The 19625-nt window shown below is 35.5% G+C and overlaps 3 protein-coding genes across 3 annotated transcripts; 2 read left to right on the top strand and 1 right to left on the bottom strand.

Annotated features, from left to right (window-relative positions):
• The first annotated feature begins 2343 nt into the window (after window positions 1-2343).
• Window positions 2344-5195, top strand: LOC140008456 (uncharacterized). The gene is made up of 6 exons (XM_072052868.1): window positions 2344-2783; window positions 3050-3157; window positions 3825-3986; window positions 4064-4235; window positions 4578-4651; window positions 4743-5195. Exons 1-6 carry the CDS (start codon window positions 2451-2453, stop codon window positions 4830-4832), a joined length of 939 nt encoding a protein of 312 aa, XP_071908969.1. The 5' UTR covers window positions 2344-2450; the 3' UTR covers window positions 4833-5195.
• Window positions 5196-5807: 612 nt separating this feature from the next.
• On the top strand, window positions 5808-8850 carry LOC113693978 (uncharacterized). The gene is made up of 3 exons (XM_027212798.2): window positions 5808-6121; window positions 7563-7684; window positions 8293-8850. The coding sequence occupies exons 1-3, from the start codon at window positions 5899-5901 to the stop codon at window positions 8614-8616; spliced, it is 669 nt and encodes a 222-aa protein (XP_027068599.1). The 5' UTR covers window positions 5808-5898; the 3' UTR covers window positions 8617-8850.
• Window positions 8851-14353: 5503 nt separating this feature from the next.
• LOC113693897 (protein NEGATIVE GRAVITROPIC RESPONSE OF ROOTS-like) lies at window positions 14354-16291 on the bottom strand. Its single transcript, XM_072051653.1, has 4 exons — window positions 16232-16291; window positions 15440-15984; window positions 14540-14705; window positions 14354-14409 (listed from the first exon to the last, which is right to left on the bottom strand). Exons 2-4 carry the CDS (start codon window positions 15974-15976, stop codon window positions 14390-14392), a joined length of 723 nt encoding a protein of 240 aa, XP_071907754.1. The 5' UTR covers window positions 15977-15984; window positions 16232-16291; the 3' UTR covers window positions 14354-14389.
• Between the last annotated feature and the right edge of the window lie 3334 nt (window positions 16292-19625).

Below are 19625 nucleotides of genomic sequence, written 5' to 3'. Positions count from 1 at the left end.
AAAGAAAATCCTCACTGGCTAGTGGCGGAAACACAAAATAGATTAGGATAGGGATGGGTTGGGTGGTAGGAAAAAAAGAGTATAAATGAGAGATTTTAAATTGAATGTCTCGCACTTACGCTCTCTTTAGTGGGGTTCAAGGGCCGGCTATGAACCAAAATATTGATCCGGTCCATAAAATTTGGGTAAGTCATTTTGTGATGTATTGGATCCACTATCTATATCCGGATCCACTATCTATATTCGATTTTTAAAATTTTTTTAAAAAAACTAAAAATTCCAAAGATAAAATGAAATTTAAATGTATTGGAATTTCAAAAATATCATCATATAAATGATATGTTGTAGTCACACATGAGTTTTTAATCACATAAAAGAGCTTTTAGTAAAAATTGATCTTTTTCTGTTGCAATATAAAGCAACTTCCACAATTTTTTCTTATTTTGATTCAAACAAATAAGATTAAATATTTCATCTATAATTTTTTATTCACAAATGATTTGACAATATGTTTAAAAAATTTAACATCATATACAAAAAAGCCTTTTTTGGAACACTACATAAAAATAAAAATAAGAAACAACAGATAGAACAATTATAAATTAGTGGATTTAATGTATAAAAAATTCTAAAAAATAAAAAATACATGCAGATTGGATCGGATATCCATGAATCACAAAAAAACACCTTGACTTGGATATGATCTGATCCGCATATGATTCACCGGATCAAATATCCTCTAATTCGGATCAGATTTTTCGGATTACCGGATCAAGTTGCACATCCTACCTCCTACTTTCATTTAAAAAAGGGATAATTGCAGAAACCTCCCCTGAGGTTTCTGACATTTGCACTGACCTCCTCTGTAATTTGAAAAATTACATTGACCTTCCCTGAAGTTACTAATCCTTTGCAAATTCAGTCCAAATGATTAAAATATTGTTTTAGGGAGTGAAATTAGAATTTTTTACCAAATTTGTCATTTGTACTACATGTCCAATGAATGACAAAATACTATAAATTTATAAACAATTAATAAACTTTAAGGAGTATAGTTTATAGACAAATATGTATTACTTATTTAAAGTAACGGCTCTTTATGGGTATTTTACTTTCAAACATTTAATTACTCATATAAATAAAAATTGAAATTTATAAATTATCAAATAAAAAATACTCGTATAAGTGTACACCCAAACAATATGATAAATAATTAATAAATACTGTGATAAAATTTGTATTAATTAAATACTTTTTAATAAAGTACATCAACCTTAAACAGTTCTTAGCATGCAAGTAGTTGATAGGTGTTTGACCTACCTACCGGACTTCCGCATGCACACTCTTCCAGCACATGATTCCATTTCAGTTTTCACTATTTGGTCCCTGTTTTTTTTTTCGTTATCTATATGCGCAGACTTTTTGAGAAGCACAAGATCCTCTGAACTTCTGCTTCAGGTTTAAATCTAATTCCACTTAGCTTGAGATAGCGGTGCTGAATATATTGTGCTCATTCATTTTTCAAATGGTACTAATTGGTTATGCTAATCTATTGAAAATCCTATTTAAAGTAACGGTTCTTTAAGGGTACTTTACTTTTAAATATTTAATTTAATACAAATATTTACGCTCAAATACAAATTTGTATTTACTTTCAAATATTTAATTTTTTTTAAATACAAAACTTACCAATCTCTCTTCCGTAAAAATATTAATATAACACTTTTTCAATTTTAGTTACAAATATTTATGTTTTTAATATAAATAAAATGTACATAAAGAGCAAATACTTTACTCGTGTAATGGATGAAAGTCATAAAAAATAATACTTTATGGGTCATTTTTTTTAAATATTTAATTTTTATTAAATAAATAACCTATCGATTTTCTTTTTGCAAGAATATTACTATAATAATTTTTGAATTTTACTTACAAATATTGATATATTTATCATAAATTAAATATTTGAAAGTAAAATACTCGTAAAGAGCTGGTATTTTAAATGAGTAATACGTGTTTGTCCATAAATTATACTCCTTAAAATTTATTAATTGTTAATTGATTTATAATACTTTGTCATTCATTGAATATGTAGCACAAAGGGCAAATCTAGTACAAAATTCTAATTTCACTCCCTAAAATAATATTTTAATCGTTTGGACTAAATTTGCAAAGGATTAGTAACCTCAGGGGAGGTCAATGTAATTTTTTAAATCACAGGGGAGGTCAGTGCAAATGTCAGAAACCTCAGGGGAGGTTTCTGCAATTATCCCTTAAAAAAAGAAAAAAAAAAGTACAGGTGGCCACCAAACTAGAAATCTACGTGGCGCCATTAACCTAATTATAGATGTTTTTTTTGAAAAAGCCAAAAAATAAAAAGGGGAAAAGGCATATTGACCGCGCCAAGTAACGAGGTCAGTGACCAGAGCCCCAACTACGGCAACTTGGCCATGTACCGATCGGCGGCGAAGCGGTTGTTGCCGGCGTTATGCCGTCTCCGGAAAGTTACTAATCATTCGATTCAAGGAATTTCAATTGTAAATAACAAGCCTCGGTTTCTTAAGTCAGCAGCCTCCGAAACAACTCCCAATAAAAACAATAGACATTTTGACCATGCCTCGTCGTCTTCATCATCATCCACAGCGACGATGGCGGGATTGAATGACGATGAGAAAGCGCGTGAACATGATCATGACGGACAGGGTTCGAGGACCTCGCGACCGGGAAGAACTCAGTACCTGGATGAACAAGCGCGCGTGCTTCACGCGTCCCTCCATCACGTGGTTAGCACTTCTCCCCCCTTTTCTATTTTCTTCTGATATGCATAATTAATTAATTATATACGTGCGTATATTTCTGTAGATATTGATGCTCTTTGACTTTATTAAACATTTGAGCTTCTTGGGGCAAATACATTAACGAAGAAATTCGCCTCTATTCATGTCTAAATCAAGTTAAATTTGATAATTTGTTTTCCCACATGATTTATATGGTCATTGTTCTAATTTTGCGGCTTTTATATGCTCTGCTGGTGAAATGGGTTGTGCAGATTAGACTGGGATGGACGGAAGCAGCTTTGATAGCAGGAGCCAGGGAGGTTGGGGTGTCTCCTTCCATTGTTGGATCATTTCCGCGAAAAGATGCTGCTCTAGTGGAGGTATAATCATCGTTACTTTATAACACTAGCTTTTAAGTATCCATTGCTTTGTTCAATGCTGCTGTAAATGGAAGTATTTAAGTAATGTGATGAAACTGGTGGTCTTTGATTGTGTTATTGTTATGGTAACCAGCATTTTGGCCGTCTAGACAGAGTTTGCAAGCGGATGTTATAGGCATACAATTGGAGTAGCTGTTGACTGAAGATTATTGCCTATTAAGTTGCAAATGTTCATCTACTGGCCTAATAGTTATATGAGCATAAAAATGAAACATAAGCTTTTCCTAGAGACTTGTTATATTCTGCATTAGATTTTTGTAGCGTAGTAAATGTGTTCCAAATGAGAATGATTTAGCTGGAACCACATTGAGTTAGCATTTGCGCAAGCCTTTTTCCTTATTTCCTGTAGAAACTTCGGCAACCTTTTTGGGATACTAGCATTGGTGTCTTTTGAACGTTTGAATAGCTGAAGTCCTTTTTTTTTTTTTCTTGTATTCAATTCCCTGGCATTTTTGCTTGATGAGAACGCATGTTTGAAGGAGTGTTTTAATTATTCTGTAATTTTTTTCCCCAAATACCTTTATGTTTGTTAATCTGAACTAATTTAGGCTCCAAATGCATTCTAACCACCTTGTCTTTTGCTTCCTCCAATCATCTGTATGTTCAGTTTTTCATGGATGAGTGCCTGCAAAGACTTATTGATGTAATTGACTCGGGAGAGGATTTGAAAGATTTGATACCTAGCGCACGTGTTGCAAAGCTTGTCCGAATTAGATTGGAAATGCAGGCTCCTTACGTATCAAAATGGCCTCAAGCCCTGAGCATACAGGTATGAATCCATTCCCTATTAGGAATCTTTATGCATGATATAGTGACGCTAGAGATTCTAACATGTAATTGGCTCAGGCTCAACCTGCAAATATCCCAACAGGTTTCAAGCAGCGAGCAATGCTGATGGATGAGATTTGGCATGCTGCTGGTGATGACTCCACTGATGTTGATTGGTATGTCAAGCGCATGGTTCTTGGTGGGATATACTCCACAACTGAGCTGTACATGTTAACTGATGCTTCCCCAGGTATGACTATATTTTAGAAAACTATTCTTATTGAACTGGATAATTTTGCACAATGTCAGACTTTCTTTGCCATGTTAAAACCTGGATCTCTGTCTTGCAAAACCACCTCTTCCCAGTCAAGAAAGGAAATCCTAAGAAATATACTTCTAATTTCATCGTTCATACAATATCTATTCCCTGGGATACTATCTTAATGTAAACATATGGTGGCCATTTTACTGGTTCATGTGTCTCATTGCTTAGTTTCCTAAATAGTTGCAAATGTGGTTTGAAGCTTGAGACTGTGCTTTTATACTAGATACTGATAATAGTTTCATTTTTTTTTTTCCTCTGTTTTGACAGATTTTCGCGATACATGGTCATTCCTGGGGGGACGAATAAGAGATGCCTTTGATTTAAAAAAGAGTGTTCAGGAGGTCACTTTTGAGAGTGTTTCTAAGTTTGTGTCTTAAACCTTTTTATGTTAGTGCAAGATTTAGCTGAATTTTGTAAATTTTGGTCTTTCAGGCTAAGTATCTTGCAGAAGCAGTTAGTGCAGGAATGGGAGGCTCTTTGCAAGGACTAATGAAGCGAGTTTTCCAGGGTGGAAATACGTAGGGAGCTAAGGGAGGAGCTTCGGAGATATTCTACCTTAGGAACCTTTTCTTATTGACACTGCGTGCTACAATAATAGAAAGTACCGTTCTTCCTTGCAAAGTTGGTAGTGATCCAGCAACAATAATAAACTATTTTTGTTGGAAGTTCCTCAATGTTGGAGATTCGGAAGGGCAAGTGAATCTTGAAATGCTTCTGAGTGGTAGTGATTCTTGCAAGTATCGTGTAATGTACGCTGCTGTAATCCAATGCTCTTGCAATTAGGCGTCAAGTGTTTCTGCTGCTTGTTACACCGTGTCAAATGGAGGACATTCGTCTAAAGAGAAATTGGCCATTTTGGTCTCTCGGCTATGGGGTTTTGGTCAATTTTGTTCCTTATCGCAATCATTTTAGTCACTTATTTTTATTCTAAAAAAAGGAAAAAAAAAAACCAATCTAGTAACGAAAAATATCTAGCGGAGTTAGTAATGTGCGTGGCATGTGAATCGATGAAATTGATCGTTTCTAATTATTTTCAAGGTCGTATCTAATTTTGTCCTTTAGTAATTTAAACTCTTACTTTTACAAAATAAAATCAATATAGAACTTTAAAAGGAAAATTAGGATACCCGAATGGAATCAGTTTTGTGCAGTGCAAGTCTTCATCTGAAACAAAAAAAAAAAAAAAACATGAATAGGGAAAAAGAAACTATAGCACCTGAAATGGTATGCAGTAACACATAATTATGGATAAAATTGTATACGATCCAAAAGATTGTGGATCACAACGATCATTTTTAATAGTACACACGCCATATAGGTGGCTCTTTGTTTTCACATCGGAAATTATTTGCAGATGGCCTTATTAGTTGAGTTGAGTTGTAGATTCAAAAGATTTTGAGAATTATATAGAAACAAATATGTTTGCATTTAATTTTTGCTATATGCATAATACTAATCCAGTTATGCTATAACCTTCAATTCTCATATATGCACAGTATAAGTTACGCGTAGAAAATCATCATGTAAAATTGGTGCTCTTGCAGAAACGAAATTGATATGAGAGGCAGGATATACCAATATTTAAATCATGAAAAAGAAAATGCCGCAACATCCTGGTTTGGCAGGCTGGTCTACTTCTAAGGGTTTGCACCGTGAAAAAAAAGTACAGAGGAAGGCTGGAGAAAAGATGGCTACAACTTCAAAGATCGTAGCAAAGCTGAATCTAAAGCCCCACCCGGAAGGTGGATTTTACTCTGAAACCATGAGGGACTCCTCCATCATTCTCTCCAAGTCTCAACTTCCCTCTCGCTGTAAATCTTCTCTGCCCCTTTTCACTCCTGGGTTGTTGGTCTTGTCCCTGTTTATTCTGATATGCGTCATTTTTAGTCCCTGCAACACTAATATCTTGATTGTGGACTGAATTTGGCGATCTTTATTTTGTTTTTTGAATGACTACTTTATTGCTGCAGCAACTTGGTAGATTTTGTCGTTTACAGGTCACATAATTTTTGCAGCACAATATATTGGTGCTAATGAATGTATATTAGTATGATATTGCTCGTCTTCCTGTAAAATCAGGAGTCGGAAAATTTTGCCGAAGCCAAGAAAAGAAGAAATAGAAGAACCCCGATGGTCAGCTTTAAAGTATAAGTCAAAATTATGATGTTTTCATGTGATGATTGTTTGAGCTTGAATACAACTGTAATGCTAACTCAACGAGGGTGTAATTTGACTGAAACCTCCAAAATTTATAAAATCCGGTTCAAATTTAACATATTAGCACCAGTAATGGAATATTTCATAGATAAAGAGAAATTTGGAGATTCCTCTTCCTCCGTCACTGGTTATGGTGCTCCATGAATTTAAGGATGAAGGAGCTGTGAGTTTCCTGTGCTCTTTGTGAGGTTGGTTCCAGAGGGGTGCTCTGTCGTTTCTATACTTTGTTGTTATCTTTGAACTGAGAGCGTCCCCACTGACCAATTATGTTAAGTATAAACTTGAAAAATTTAATTCAGTTATGGCTTGTGCCCCCACTTGAGTACATCAAAGAAATACTAACATTCATTATAAATTTATAGTATTATCCATAACTTCTCATAACTTTTCCTTAGATTTCATGAGCATGTTATTTCAATTCTGTGTAAATGAATGTTGAACTTAACAAAAATTAAACCGTAGTCCTTTAACTTTCACAATTTACTGAATTTAATACACATTTAGATAAAATATAAAACATTGCACTTTGTTTATTTTCTTATGTCTTGGTCATCATATTTTAATGTTGCATGTAATTAATTTTTAAACATTAGTATTGTATGTAAACATTTTTTAAACAAATTTTAGGTACCAAACATAAATAGTATAAATGCATCTGTTTTCAATTCTATAATATTGAATATGTATGAATTTGTTGTGTCTACTTAGCCTATTTCGTGTAACAGCTTTCAAAATAAAGTGGAGTTAAAATGATGCCAACTTTGAAATTAGGAAAACCGAATCCAATAATGTTATGAGTGTGAGTTATGAACAAGATAAAAATGTATTTTTAGGAGCAATGTAAATTGTGCCCCGAGTAAAGAAAATTTCATGCTCCCCCACTAGATGGAGATGGAGGGTTAGAGTCTGTTTCAGATAGTTCCACATGCATATAGTGGCTTAGCTAAATCAAACTCTGAAATGTCAACTAGTCTTGCCACATGGCTTTGTTTATCCAGTTTCTCGTCCAGAATCCTTATTTTGGTTTCTTGACAGACAAGGTTGATCGCCCTATCAGTACCTGCATATACTTCTTGCTGCCTTCAGGCAGTGTGTCTCACCTTCACAGAATTCCATGTGCAGAAACTTGGCACTTTTACGTTGGGGAGCCTCTTTCAGTGAGTTTAAATTGTGTATTTTCTTTGCAATAATTGGCTTTAATATTTCATGCTGTTTGACTGCTTTTGGCTGGAACTTGTCAAACTTGGCTAGATCATCACAAACAAAACTTTCTGTCATTGACCAATCTTTCAAATGAATCTCATTTCCACATGTAATTTGTTGGTCAGAAAAGTTTTATCGAGTCAAGAGTAACGAAGTTTTGTGATGATTCCAACAGAAGTTGAACTAAGTTTGTCTCCAACTTGATATCTGAGCAAGCTTTCTTGTCCAAATTCATTTTTCCTCCCTTGATATCATGAAAGGCAGAAAGCTTCCTGTGGCTTTCTGCTGTACTTAATATATGTATGCATGCATGTGTGTGTGTGTGTGTGTGTGTTTGTATGTATGTATGTATATGTATATGTATACCTTTCAAAGGGCATCATGTTTTGGTTGGGGAGGAATGGGAAGAGGGTGGGCTCATAGTGGAGGCTTCAGTGGTAATCTTGCTTCCTCATAATCTACCTCACAAACATCCATATCAACAAAATCTTTTTTCTTCCCATTAAATTAGAGGCTATGTAGTGTTTCCCCATCCTTTGGTTGTCAACGTTAATTGTTCCAGGTGTTCGAATTGAATGACGAGGATGGCAGTATCAAGCTGACCTGCATTGGTCCTGATCCAGTTGCTGGTGATCAACGAGTGCAGTACACGGTTCCTCCAAATGTCTGGTTTGGTTCGTTCCCAACCAAGGACATTAGGATTTCGAATGACATGAAGGCAGTTAAAAATCCAGCTAGGGATTTCGAGAACCACTTTTCTCTTGTAGGATGCACCTGCGCTCCAGCATTTCAGTTTGAGGATTTTGAGCTGGCAAAACGTTCTGAGCTCGTTTCACGTTTTCCAGACTACGAGTCCATAATTTCTTTGCTCACTTTCCCTGACTGAGTCGTATATGTTTGTTCTGAAAGTTTGTGGCTCTCGCCTTTATGCTTCTCATGCAAATAATCCTTGTGGAGCTTAATTACAAGAAAACAGACTGAATAAATTGTGGCACGACTGTTTCAGCAACGACTATACAAGTCATCAGTAATATTTTTTCCATTGATTGTATAGAGCTACTGGCTCGTTTTTGTGTATTTTGTAGACAAAAATGAATGAAATCCAACCACATTTACATCATGAAGCGATTAAATTTGAGTTTACAGGCTCTTTTCCATCACTGCTAGCAATGAATTAGGTCTTGGGGTGATATATTTCTTAAATCTGCTTGTTTTCTTTCACTGTCAGATGGTTAAATTGATCTTATTGCTATTCTTCTGTGCACTTGGCTTTGAGATCCTCCTACCAAGACATGTATCCCTCTATAATAAGGAGGTTATCTTCTAAATGCATACCTCCTGGCATCCTCGTAGGATAAGATCGCGTGACTAATCCAAATCCAGAAATTCCATTCTTTTTCTCACGAAACCCGTCAAATCTGATGCATTTCTTTCTGCTCTCTGTGCCTGAGAGACCATTGAAGGAGAGATCCTAAAATTGATAATGAAACAGGAGACAAAAGCACCAATGTCCCTGCATTCATTTTCAATTTTCACAACGGAAATACAGATAAAATTCCTGATAGTAAGAATGGGGTTGATTGTGGAGATCATTGAATGCGACGCGTGAAAGTTTTACCCTTTGAATTTCCGCTGCAGAGACGCCGGTCATCTGTCGCAGAAGCTCATCCTCTTCCACACCCTTCATGATAGTGCAGCAAAACTCCAATGAGCATACTTTGATGAAGAATTGTCCCGAATATAGTAAACACTAGAAGGAAGTCCCACGCAAAGCGTGGAGATTGAAACCTATGGTGTGGTTAAATAACTTGGCATCACATAATTTGCATCAAATAATAACCAGAGGTTGTTGGCATAGTCCCCTACTTTCCTTTTCAATGGCTAATATAGATGGAAGCTGATGGTGTTATCATATGTATCATTTTTCCTTACATTTAATCTTTCAAACAAAGTTAATTGGATTGTCCAATCAGGACCATTGTTTTGTTCAGTTGTTTCAACAGAATAGATTTGTATTTTCTATACTTTACGATTATTTTTCGTTGTTTTTGTCGTATTTTATCTTTTCCTTTCACCGGTAATAATGTATATCTTTTTCTTGCCTTTTGATTTCGAAATTGCTTCTTAGCATTAAGTTTATCGATATTGTTTGTTTGATCCATCCTAAATTTCAAGCCATAGGCCCTAAACTTAATATAGAAAATCTAGATATATATACCATTTGTTTGCTTAACTACTACAACTAAAAACCATTATTTTGATCAATACATGCATCTACAAATAATTAGAGGGGAAATCAATTTTCCTCGTCACAGACACTAACTTGCATCAGATAATTATCAAGTCTACAAAATTTAGTACAAAAATAATAGAGCATGTAAATATAGCCACTTGTCTTTTCAAATGGCAAATTTTATCCACACACAACATCTCAGCCACTTAACTATTGAACGAATAAATTGCATCAATTGCAATATAATTTTCAAAGTGGAACAATCATTCACACACTTATTCATTCGAGCACACAATTCAAGTGGATCAATTACAATCATAATCACATTTAATCAACAGATGACATACATCAAGTGGGAATATAGAGTTATCTTGTACCTTAGCAACAAAGTATAATCTAAGAGTGAGATCTCTCCATACTTCACCTACCTGCAATAGCAACCACAAAGGCTTATTCATAATTTTGATTGTTGAATGGAAGCTAAACAATCCATAGACCAGAAAGTAAGAGCAAAATTGAGCATACATCTATAAACCCAACTCTATTAGTGTACAATAGAGCCATTTGAATCCATAATTTTGTATCTTAACAACAGCCATTATTGTAACCTAATTTACAAATTGATGAGCAAATGTTGAAGAAAATAGGAGGTCCTGCAATTAATCACCCCAAATGATTCTTCACCTTTCACACTTTAATGGCCTCATCAACGTGTTGATTCAAATAAGTGCCATTTGTTGCAAGAACTGAATTAATGGTTCTTGAGCTTTAAAGGATGAAGAAGACGGAACTTTCTACCATTACAATTCAAGCATTCATCTTTAACTTTAGTGCACTAATATTTCCTTAAATGCATTTATTTTGCAAAATCAATGTAGCTGAACATACTTGAGGGGAGTTGATTTCATTTTTCTACCCACTTTACTAAATCAATGGCAAAGCAGCCAAAGCATTAACCACCAAAGGGTACAGTAGGTGAACCATAAGAAATTAATCAGCAGAAACTTGTGCACTTTGCTTAATCAATATAGTTACTGTTTTACCATTCCCAAAATACCCCTACAAACAAACATAGAATGAAAATCACCCCAGAGTCATACAACAACTCCTTTTTATATATATGTAGGATACCAACTCCCCCGTTAAGACTACATTCTCCCCTCTGATGACATCTAGACCCATGGGAATGTCGGAATAGAGATGTCTCACAATTACTCTCTCACATGCACCCTCTAAAACTACATTAGCTGTGATGTGAGTAATAATGCACACGTACAAGATGTTAATCGGTACACTTTCTCTAAATGGCTGAAAAATAAACACACACTCCTGTACATATTTGATATGGCGAAAAAGATACCATCTGAGGTTCGGAATGTACCCAAATTGATCAAAAGAACGAAGTGTGCCAAGGAGCTTTCTATACCATCACGTAACAAGACAACAACTTTTCCTGTCAAAATATTATACAGAGCGTAAAGGGACAACATCACTTTTCCTAGCTTCTGCAGCAATAAACAAAAACATAATGCTTGGATGGCCGAACCTGTTTCATTATCTACCTAAATATTTGATGACACAAAGGAGATTATTGTATAAAACTTTACATGGGAAGAGAGAGAGAGAGAGAGAATCTGGACAACTACTAGGAATTATACCAAAGATGTGTTTGATGAAACTCAGATATGAAGCCATGATTAACAAGCTGATCATCAAGCAAAAAAAAAAAAAAAACTGCAAATTATTAAATCAGAAAATTTACTGCTGAAATTCATTAGTGTGGCACCAATAACATATTACATTCTAGATAAGCTTTATCAATGCGTATATTTTTCAAGAATCCCAATCTTGTGATCCTGAGTTTGAAGTTTATCACAGGATAAACCAGATAACATAAGGATCAGCGGAACGTAACAGTAAGGCTTGATCGATGAATGATGACGCTAGCTAGTATACGTAAGCTACTTAGGACATGGTTAGAAAAAAAAATTAATGGATTCACCAGGCACCCCATCAGCTTTTAAAAGAAAATGATCAACAGATGAGAAAGTTTATAGGCTATATCAGCTGCTGGATACTTCAAGCACGAACTTCAGCAGAAAGACAAAAAGAAGCGTCTAGAAAAATTCAATTGACCAAACCTAATAAGAGTTTTGGTAGTCTGGGGTACATTTGATAAAAGGTTCAAGACCTTTAGAGTAATTTGTCCATTTAAACTAGTGAGAAGAACCGAGTTTGGAGCTGGAGCATTAGTTATGATTAAAGTTACCATTTTTTGAGTGTAGGGTTTGGTGAAATATTTTGGCCGGTGGGATTCTTTTGCAGAAAGATCATCTTTTTGTTGGTTAAGAAGTCCCATGATTCACTCCGTAATAATGTCATTAGTCAATGTTCCTCTTTTGAGTTTTGACATGTAAAAGCTCTTCGATATCATATTCCTCACAGATACAATGCATGGTTAAGAACATGCCTAAAATTTAAAAATGGGTTGACCTATACTTGCAATTATTTTTAACCAATTCCTATATGCCCCATTACGATTATCAAGCTAATACATTGGTAGGACGGTTTGGGATTTTTTAGGCAGAACCAATGTTTTGCATTATCTTTAGTAGTGAGTAGCATATTTATTTTCATTCTTTTGTGATCCGCGACGGATCTTGGTAAAGGTTGTGCTCCTCGACACTCAGGTGATGATTAGCTACTTATTGCTCCTAACCATTACGATCCGAAGGAACAGTACGAGGGGGACAAATCCCTTTCAAAACGTTGTAAACGACAAATGCTAGTTCACGAGAACAGATATCAAAAGCAATGAAGTCCCTATCCAATTTGCCTCCCATATTTTTCTAATTTTTCAGCACATCTGTTGTTGGCCTCGCGGTGGACATGAGTGAGATTAGCTTGCCAATAGGAGGAATTTGCAATCCGATATGATGGGATGAAGATAATGACCAGCATTTTCGTTAGAATTGATAGAGGAAATAACATCTGAACGACCTACTTCACTTTCAAGTTGAAAAATTTTCAGAGAGATAGCAAGCTCCATTACATCTCTGATTCCCCATAGCTCAGCCAAGACAATATTGTAGAAGCCATTTGACCAACATAGCTATCCCAAATTTCCTGGAGAAGCCATTTGACCAACATTTAAAGTTAATAATGTTAATAAATGGTACCAGTACCAAAATTGCTTTGCTGTTCTCCAACCCAGGAGTACATTAGAAGTCATTGCTGCTCAGCTACATTATTATGCTTCTTCTGGGGCAATAACTGATGTTAGTAAACAAGGGCAGTATTTAAATCACTTTCAGAGCCTTACTCTTTTTCAATGATGTATTGGATGATTTTATGTTTCCACCTAACAAATAGTCATTTTCCATGTCTTGCTTGCACCAGACTTCATCATTATGATCACAACAGTTCTAGTGACTGCCAAAAAATAACTACATCTGTGCGGAGTAGTTCCCTAAATTTTCGCTACTCATCTGTGCAGATCCACAAGAGGCAAAGCTGGAACCTATAAGTATAATATCCAGCAACCTTTGCTTGGAGACTTGTGAATCCACAGCTTTCAGATAACAAACATGTCTTTCTTCCTTGACTGGCTGACTTCGGAGGTGGTAACGAATGTCGTTGCTATGGAATTTACAAACAAATTACGCTACAGTTGCATTTGGCTCAGAAAAAGAAAGTCCAAGTAGCCTCAAGATCATTAGACGAAAGTCCAAAACCGATGCAGGATATTATCTTCAAAAAATTGATCGTGTTACTTCTGTTTGTCAAGTGGGCTGCATATTCGAAAATGTGGATTTTATGGGAAGAAAAAGCCTTATTGATATGATTCTGATCAAATTACTCAACGCATAAGTTTCATTCTTTTCTGTCAAGAATGCAAGACCAACATTAATATCCACTTTCAGCAACTCACAATCCGACCTCACGACACAGGTCGGAAAAACTGAAACATGCATAGATTACATCGTGAAAACCATGGCCGTAACAATAGCATAGAATTTCCTAATGTGCATCAGCCATGGCAAAAATAGGACATTTCTATGTACGCCCTCCAGTTGAATAATTCTTGGGAGAATGTTTCATTTTGCTGATAAAAAAACTCTACCATATCATCGACTTAAACCTTTTTCGTTCATAAAGTATGGATGGAATGCCATATTGTCGTCTTCGCCTAATACTGAATCTCTCCAGAACATGCTTGCATAACCAAAGCTGGAAAATTGAGCAGCCTTTAATTCTTCAAAGATAGCAAGATAATTTTGAAATAGTTACTGAGAAAGTTTGATAGCTGAAATGCAAAATAAGACAGAACAAGAAGGAAGAAGAAGTTACACAGATTGTCCAGAAAATGTCTTTGAAGTATGGAATTACCTTTTTGAATCCTGCAATTGGCTAAGGACGGGGTAAATCATATTTCTAGGACAATAACTGCAATCACAAGAACATCTAATCATTTTCTTTGTTATTGCTTAGGTGGAGAAAAATGAAGCCCAATGGACAGAATTTAGCTAGTAGGTTTAAGGTAGTTAGTCTCTGAACGAAAATGTTGAGAACTCACAATCAGAATCTGTCTTGACCCATTTACTCCCTTCACTGGTGCTATCATGCATTTCATCTTCACCATCAGTCTCAGACTGGTGTTTGCTGTCCAGGCACTTCTTTATTGGTGCCTTTGGAGTAGAACTTTGGGGATAAACTTTTTTGTGCAGTATAGTCCTCAGAATCTGTGTAGATGAATTCCAACTTAGTAGTTAAAACAAGGTAAGATAAAATTCAATAGATAGTAGTCATCATCAAAAGAAAGATTAAAACCTTCTGAGCTCAACTTACTAAGTTTTTAACTGAGACGTTGACGACAAGAGAAGGTAACTATTTTTTTTTTCCCGGGGGTGGGTGGGAGGTGGAAAGCACTAAAAGGGTTTGTCGGTTTAAGAGTAAGACAAGATAGGAAAAATTCTAATTGATATTCAGTTACATGATGATGTTAGAACTACATATTGCCTATTCATATATTCCAGGTAAACATGTTGTAATTCGTTGCCTTTAGCCTTTCAATTTCTGTAAGTTGTCTTCACTCTTCCACTGTACCTTTGCTTCAGGATTCTCAGTTATGGGATCTCAAAACTTCTGTAGATTGATGTATTAGTCCAAGAAATCATCTTCCTCGAAGAATATGCCATTTTTACTCTTCTCATGCTAAGCATTGTGTTTTCGACGCCCTGCCAACCTTAAGTTCAGATGGGAGTATGTTATTTTTATGGCATTCCACTTTAGTAAGTTCCGCTTAGATATCTATCATCTACATGGACCACTAACCTATGACTGACAAGTATTTAAGGAATCTTTTAGGATTGCTCAGAACGGAGGATCATCAATTCGTAATAGTGAAGAATGTTACAGAAAAACCCTTCTCATGGAAATGCATTAGTTTGTAATTGGGCTCAAAATGAATGCAAACCTTTTCCAGTATTGATTTCTCCAATTTCAGGTCTGGAAGCGGATCTTTGAACTGGGGACAGAGCTGGGGTTTAACTGTTCGGTGAAATGCTTTCCGAATAAGAAAAGACAATGACCTTTTCCTGATGTTATTCTTCTTATCCATATCACTATTTTTGCCTTTGGTATGGATTGATTTGTTGCTCTGGTAATGACTTCCTTTACTTGTTAAATTATCAGAAATAAGCTCGCCGCAGGTTGATCTGTCATCTTCAAAACTCTTTGAAACGTCAAAGAATTTTTCTTGTGGAATATCATTTGCAGATTCCTCAGCCAAATCAGAATCAGCAAGGGCTTGTTGGTTGAGTAATAGTTTCAGTTCTGTATGAATTTCTCTCATTTCCTCGTGCGTAAATTCTTCTGGATACTCTTGACTAGGACATTCCTCTCCTGGCAAGTTAGACTTCTCTGGGTCATTTGGATTGTTATTTCCAAATGTCCCAATAGCCAGTAGTCCACTAGGCCAATCACTGAATTCTTCTTTGCAGGTATCATGCATCAGATGGTCTGTCACAGGGAAGGAATAAATAAATGATGGTTTTCTTAGAACTTAAAATAGTGGTGAACTGACAATTCCTCTATTCATTATAAGCAGAGCCTCCAAAACTTGATGAAGCTGATCAATCATTTAATGAATTAGCTACGGAGCTTAGAACAAAGCTGTTCAATATTTTCTGAGAATTCAGGTAAGATGAGATACAACAATTCCTGAATATAAGTCAATAGGAAGCAGAGAAAAACCCTGAACACTTACATTTAGCTGGTTTTGTATTTGGCTTGCTGGATCTCTGGTTTCTATTTAGCTTACTTTGCATCCAACTAAAGATCTGCACAGGTATTAACATCAGGCCTGAGCTCCATTACTATAAAACTTGCATGGCCCTTAATGCATGATATTTAATGATTTCAACCGTACCTTCATTTGCAGAATTATATCGATTAAGCCTCCTGAAAAAAGCTGCAAAGATGACTATGATGAAGGTGAGCTTGATAACTCAAATGCTGAAATACAAATCCCATGATCCAAAGGAAGCAAAGCGGCCAAGAGTTTTATATAGAGGAATAATGGTGGGAATTTTCATGGCCAAGCTGGTAAGATATATTGGTTCAAGTTCCTAAACGGCCCCCGCTCTAAAACAATAATATCACTTCCTGCAATCTCCTTCATAAATTATACTTTATCCCCTTATGATTTAGTACCTTTTTCCAACCCTCTTATGATTTCAAAAACTATAATGTCAAAATGATGGAATTTGTAACAAAATTGACTAAAATATTAGAAGTATCTCTACGTTAAGATATAAATTATTTATTAATCATAGGCGGTTATGTATATATTTTAAAAATTATGAGGATTATATGATAAAACACTAAATCATAAGAGGTTAAAATGTCAAATAAATAACAATTAGATATTCTTGTCAGTTCAGTCATTTTAATTTTTAAACAAAACTCATCTTGACATTTCAGTTGGATCTATTATAGAGGATTATTATTATTATTATTATTTTGTCTACTCAGGGGGTATCTGGGTTTCGGGTATGCCGGACTCGACTAATCCCTCTTAGACCCGAGAAGAGAGGCCCCATCCCCTCAAATCGGTAACCACTGGGACTCGATCTCTGGTAGAGGAGTATGGACAACGGGTCCTAGGGACTTATTTTTGTAAGTTAACATTTTGGTCTAAAAGTGCGGGGGGATTATCAATAAATTTTGAAATCACAAAAGGGTTATGTGAAAAAGTATTAAATCACACAAGAGTAAAATACTATTTACCCTTTTATTTTTTTTCCTTCTTTTCTTATCTCTTGGTTAATCCAAAAAAATTCTCTACACTATTCAATTACCAAATGGTACATGATTTCTTTTCTTTTCCCCTTAAGGTAAGGACACATTTCAAACTTTAACTATAAAAACAGTTAAACTCCAAATCCTCAGGCCTAAATTGCAATAGCACCAGAATCTAGTACTAAAACAAAAGGTTGCACTACTTGCATCTTACTAACCATCCCCTTATGCAGAATTGGGAAGTCAAATGCAGTTTAGGAACTAGGAAATAGCAACATGCATCATTAGTGATGGATTCTGGGTTCAATATGAACAAAAGAACAATAAAAACTGACCGCAGATTAACAAACAAATATTCATCCAGCAAGCGTTAATTTGGTTTTGACTGTTTCAGCTTGCAATTAAGTGTCGAATCGACCAAACCAACAGTCAAATCAGTAAATAGCAATAATGGTTGGCACAGATTGAATCAGAGGGTTTTAAGAGTTGACATGTCTACTTGCCCAAAATGGTGTTGAGTAGTATGGCATGTATGAAATATGAATTTCCTCAAGTCAATAATTTGTTTCTCCTACAGCTACAAATGATTAATGAAGCAACTATTGTGGCCCTCCCATGTCTTGGTAGGTGGACGTAAAACGAAACTTGCAAACATGCAATCAAATCATACTGGGCTCAATTATTGTTGCCTTCTTTATTTATCCCTAATTCATGGACCTAAAACAAAACATTAGCATATTGGTTCTGATGATTAATTACCAAAATTTGACACCTAGTTTGTTTAATTTGGCGGTTTGGATCATGGCTGAACAACTCGAGGGACAAGAGATAAAGTTGTGGGGGTTCTTTTCTTTTTTCTTTTTTGCTTTCTTTATGAATAAAACAGTCGTGATAGTATTGATTTTTATTTTTATTTTTTGAGCAACTATTGGCACTTTAGTTTTTCGTTATAGAATTGCTTCTTTGTTGACTCCTGCAAATAGATGACAATTAACCATCTACTTTAATTAAACTTTTAGACATTTTAACGTTGCATTAACATTTTCTTGGAAGGCAATTAGCTTTCCTTTTTTTCCCCTGAAAAACAGTGAAATGATGTGATAATTCATTGCGATTGCTTGGCAGTATCCTTTTTGTATTTACACCTTAAAAAAAGCAAGAAAGAAAGAAAGTGCGATGAACATGCTCAGACAACCAAACATGGAGCAGGAAAAAATACGTAACACATTTTTGGGGAAGGTTTCGTAGGAAGTATGGGATAGACTGGTTTAGGTAGGGCAATATGTGCAGTCCATTTTCCAATGAAGACGTTTCTTTGTAACCAATCCTCCTGGCTCTCTCTTACATTCTCTATTCCACCGAAATTTGACTTGATAAGTACATCTTTATGCAAGTTGAAGCTTAATTTCTTCTTCTTCTTCTTCTTCTTTTTTATGCATTGCTTGGTCGAAATACTTATCTCAAAAATTCCATGCTTGGGTAGATAGAACACTACTATGAAAAACCCTTGATTGGATTTAGTTTTTTCGTAGACTATAATTTATAATCTTCGTATTCTTAGACGACACAAATTTAAATGCACCTAATACAAAAGTTACTTAAACCCACGATTGTTAAGGGTTTACAAGGGCTTTTTATTTACGAATCCACAACATATGACATTCGAGGGAACATTTGTGGTAAGTTGGGGCGATACTTGTGTTTCCTACAAGAAGTTGTGCACAGGAAAAGATGCTTGTTGATTATATTTTATAGTTTACAACTCTGCTGGGATAATGCATTCGGTACATGAATTTACCTGCAAAAAAAGCATTAGCCAACTGCCTAATCCACATTCTGCTCAAGCTCTTGTTCGTTTCAAGAGTTGAGACTAAACCTAAGCCAGGAATGGGAGAACTTCATTTATCTGCAAGCTCTTCCTGTCACTTGGGTCTTCCAATTAATCCTTCTATTTTTCTCTTAAAAAGTGGCATAAAACATGATGGTTATTCTAGATTGAGGTTTCAGAAGATTGTACTTGTCTTCATGGTCCAGACATGCCAAATGAGACAACGTACATGAAACAGTACTTAGTTCGGCATATTAAAAGAAGTGCACGTAAATGCAGCCAGGATCTGTTCTAGCGCGGGATGCAAGAATTGCTAAATTGGGTCAGCAAAATCTTGGATTCTTCCACACATGACATGACACCGGAAAAAATTTATGGTGTTTAAAATTCAAAGGCCAGCAAGGAAAAAAAGAAAAAGACCAAAAACGAAATTAGGAAGAGTCTGAGACACCAAAGAAAGAGTTATTCGATCAACATATACAGCTCCAGTGTTATGCATATCCCTAGATTTTGGGGCATGTAACTCGCAAGA

The sequence above is a fragment of the Coffea arabica genome, chromosome 6c (assembly GCF_036785885.1).
Source record: "Coffea arabica cultivar ET-39 chromosome 6c, Coffea Arabica ET-39 HiFi, whole genome shotgun sequence".
In the NCBI taxonomy this organism is placed as follows: Eukaryota; Viridiplantae; Streptophyta; class Magnoliopsida; order Gentianales; family Rubiaceae; genus Coffea; species Coffea arabica.
Note: the sequence above shows the minus strand (reverse complement) of the source record. Positions and strands in the feature narration are given on the sequence as shown.

Coding starts and splice junctions, on each gene's coding strand:
- LOC113693978 (XM_027212798.2), top strand. CDS start 5,899: ATGAAAAAGAAAATGCCGCAACATCCTGGTTTGGCAGGCTGGTCTACT. Junction 6,122..7,562: donor GTCTCAACTTCCCTCTCGCT/GTAAATCTTCTC, acceptor GTTTCTTGACAG/ACAAGGTTGATCGCCCTATC. Junction 7,685..8,292: donor ACGTTGGGGAGCCTCTTTCA/GTGAGTTTAAAT, acceptor TAATTGTTCCAG/GTGTTCGAATTGAATGACGA.
- LOC140008456 (XM_072052868.1), top strand. CDS start 2,451: ATGTACCGATCGGCGGCGAAGCGGTTGTTGCCGGCGTTATGCCGTCTC. Junction 2,784..3,049: donor ACGCGTCCCTCCATCACGTG/GTTAGCACTTCT, acceptor TGGGTTGTGCAG/ATTAGACTGGGATGGACGGA. Junction 3,158..3,824: donor AAGATGCTGCTCTAGTGGAG/GTATAATCATCG, acceptor CTGTATGTTCAG/TTTTTCATGGATGAGTGCCT.
- LOC113693897 (XM_072051653.1), bottom strand. CDS start 15,976: ATGCATGATACCTGCAAAGAAGAATTCAGTGATTGGCCTAGTGGACTA. Junction 14,706..15,439: donor AGAAATCAATACTGGAAAAG/GTTTGCATTCAT, acceptor TCATCTACACAG/ATTCTGAGGACTATACTGCA. Junction 14,410..14,539: donor GGTCAAGACAGATTCTGATT/GTGAGTTCTCAA, acceptor TTGTGATTGCAG/TTATTGTCCTAGAAATATGA.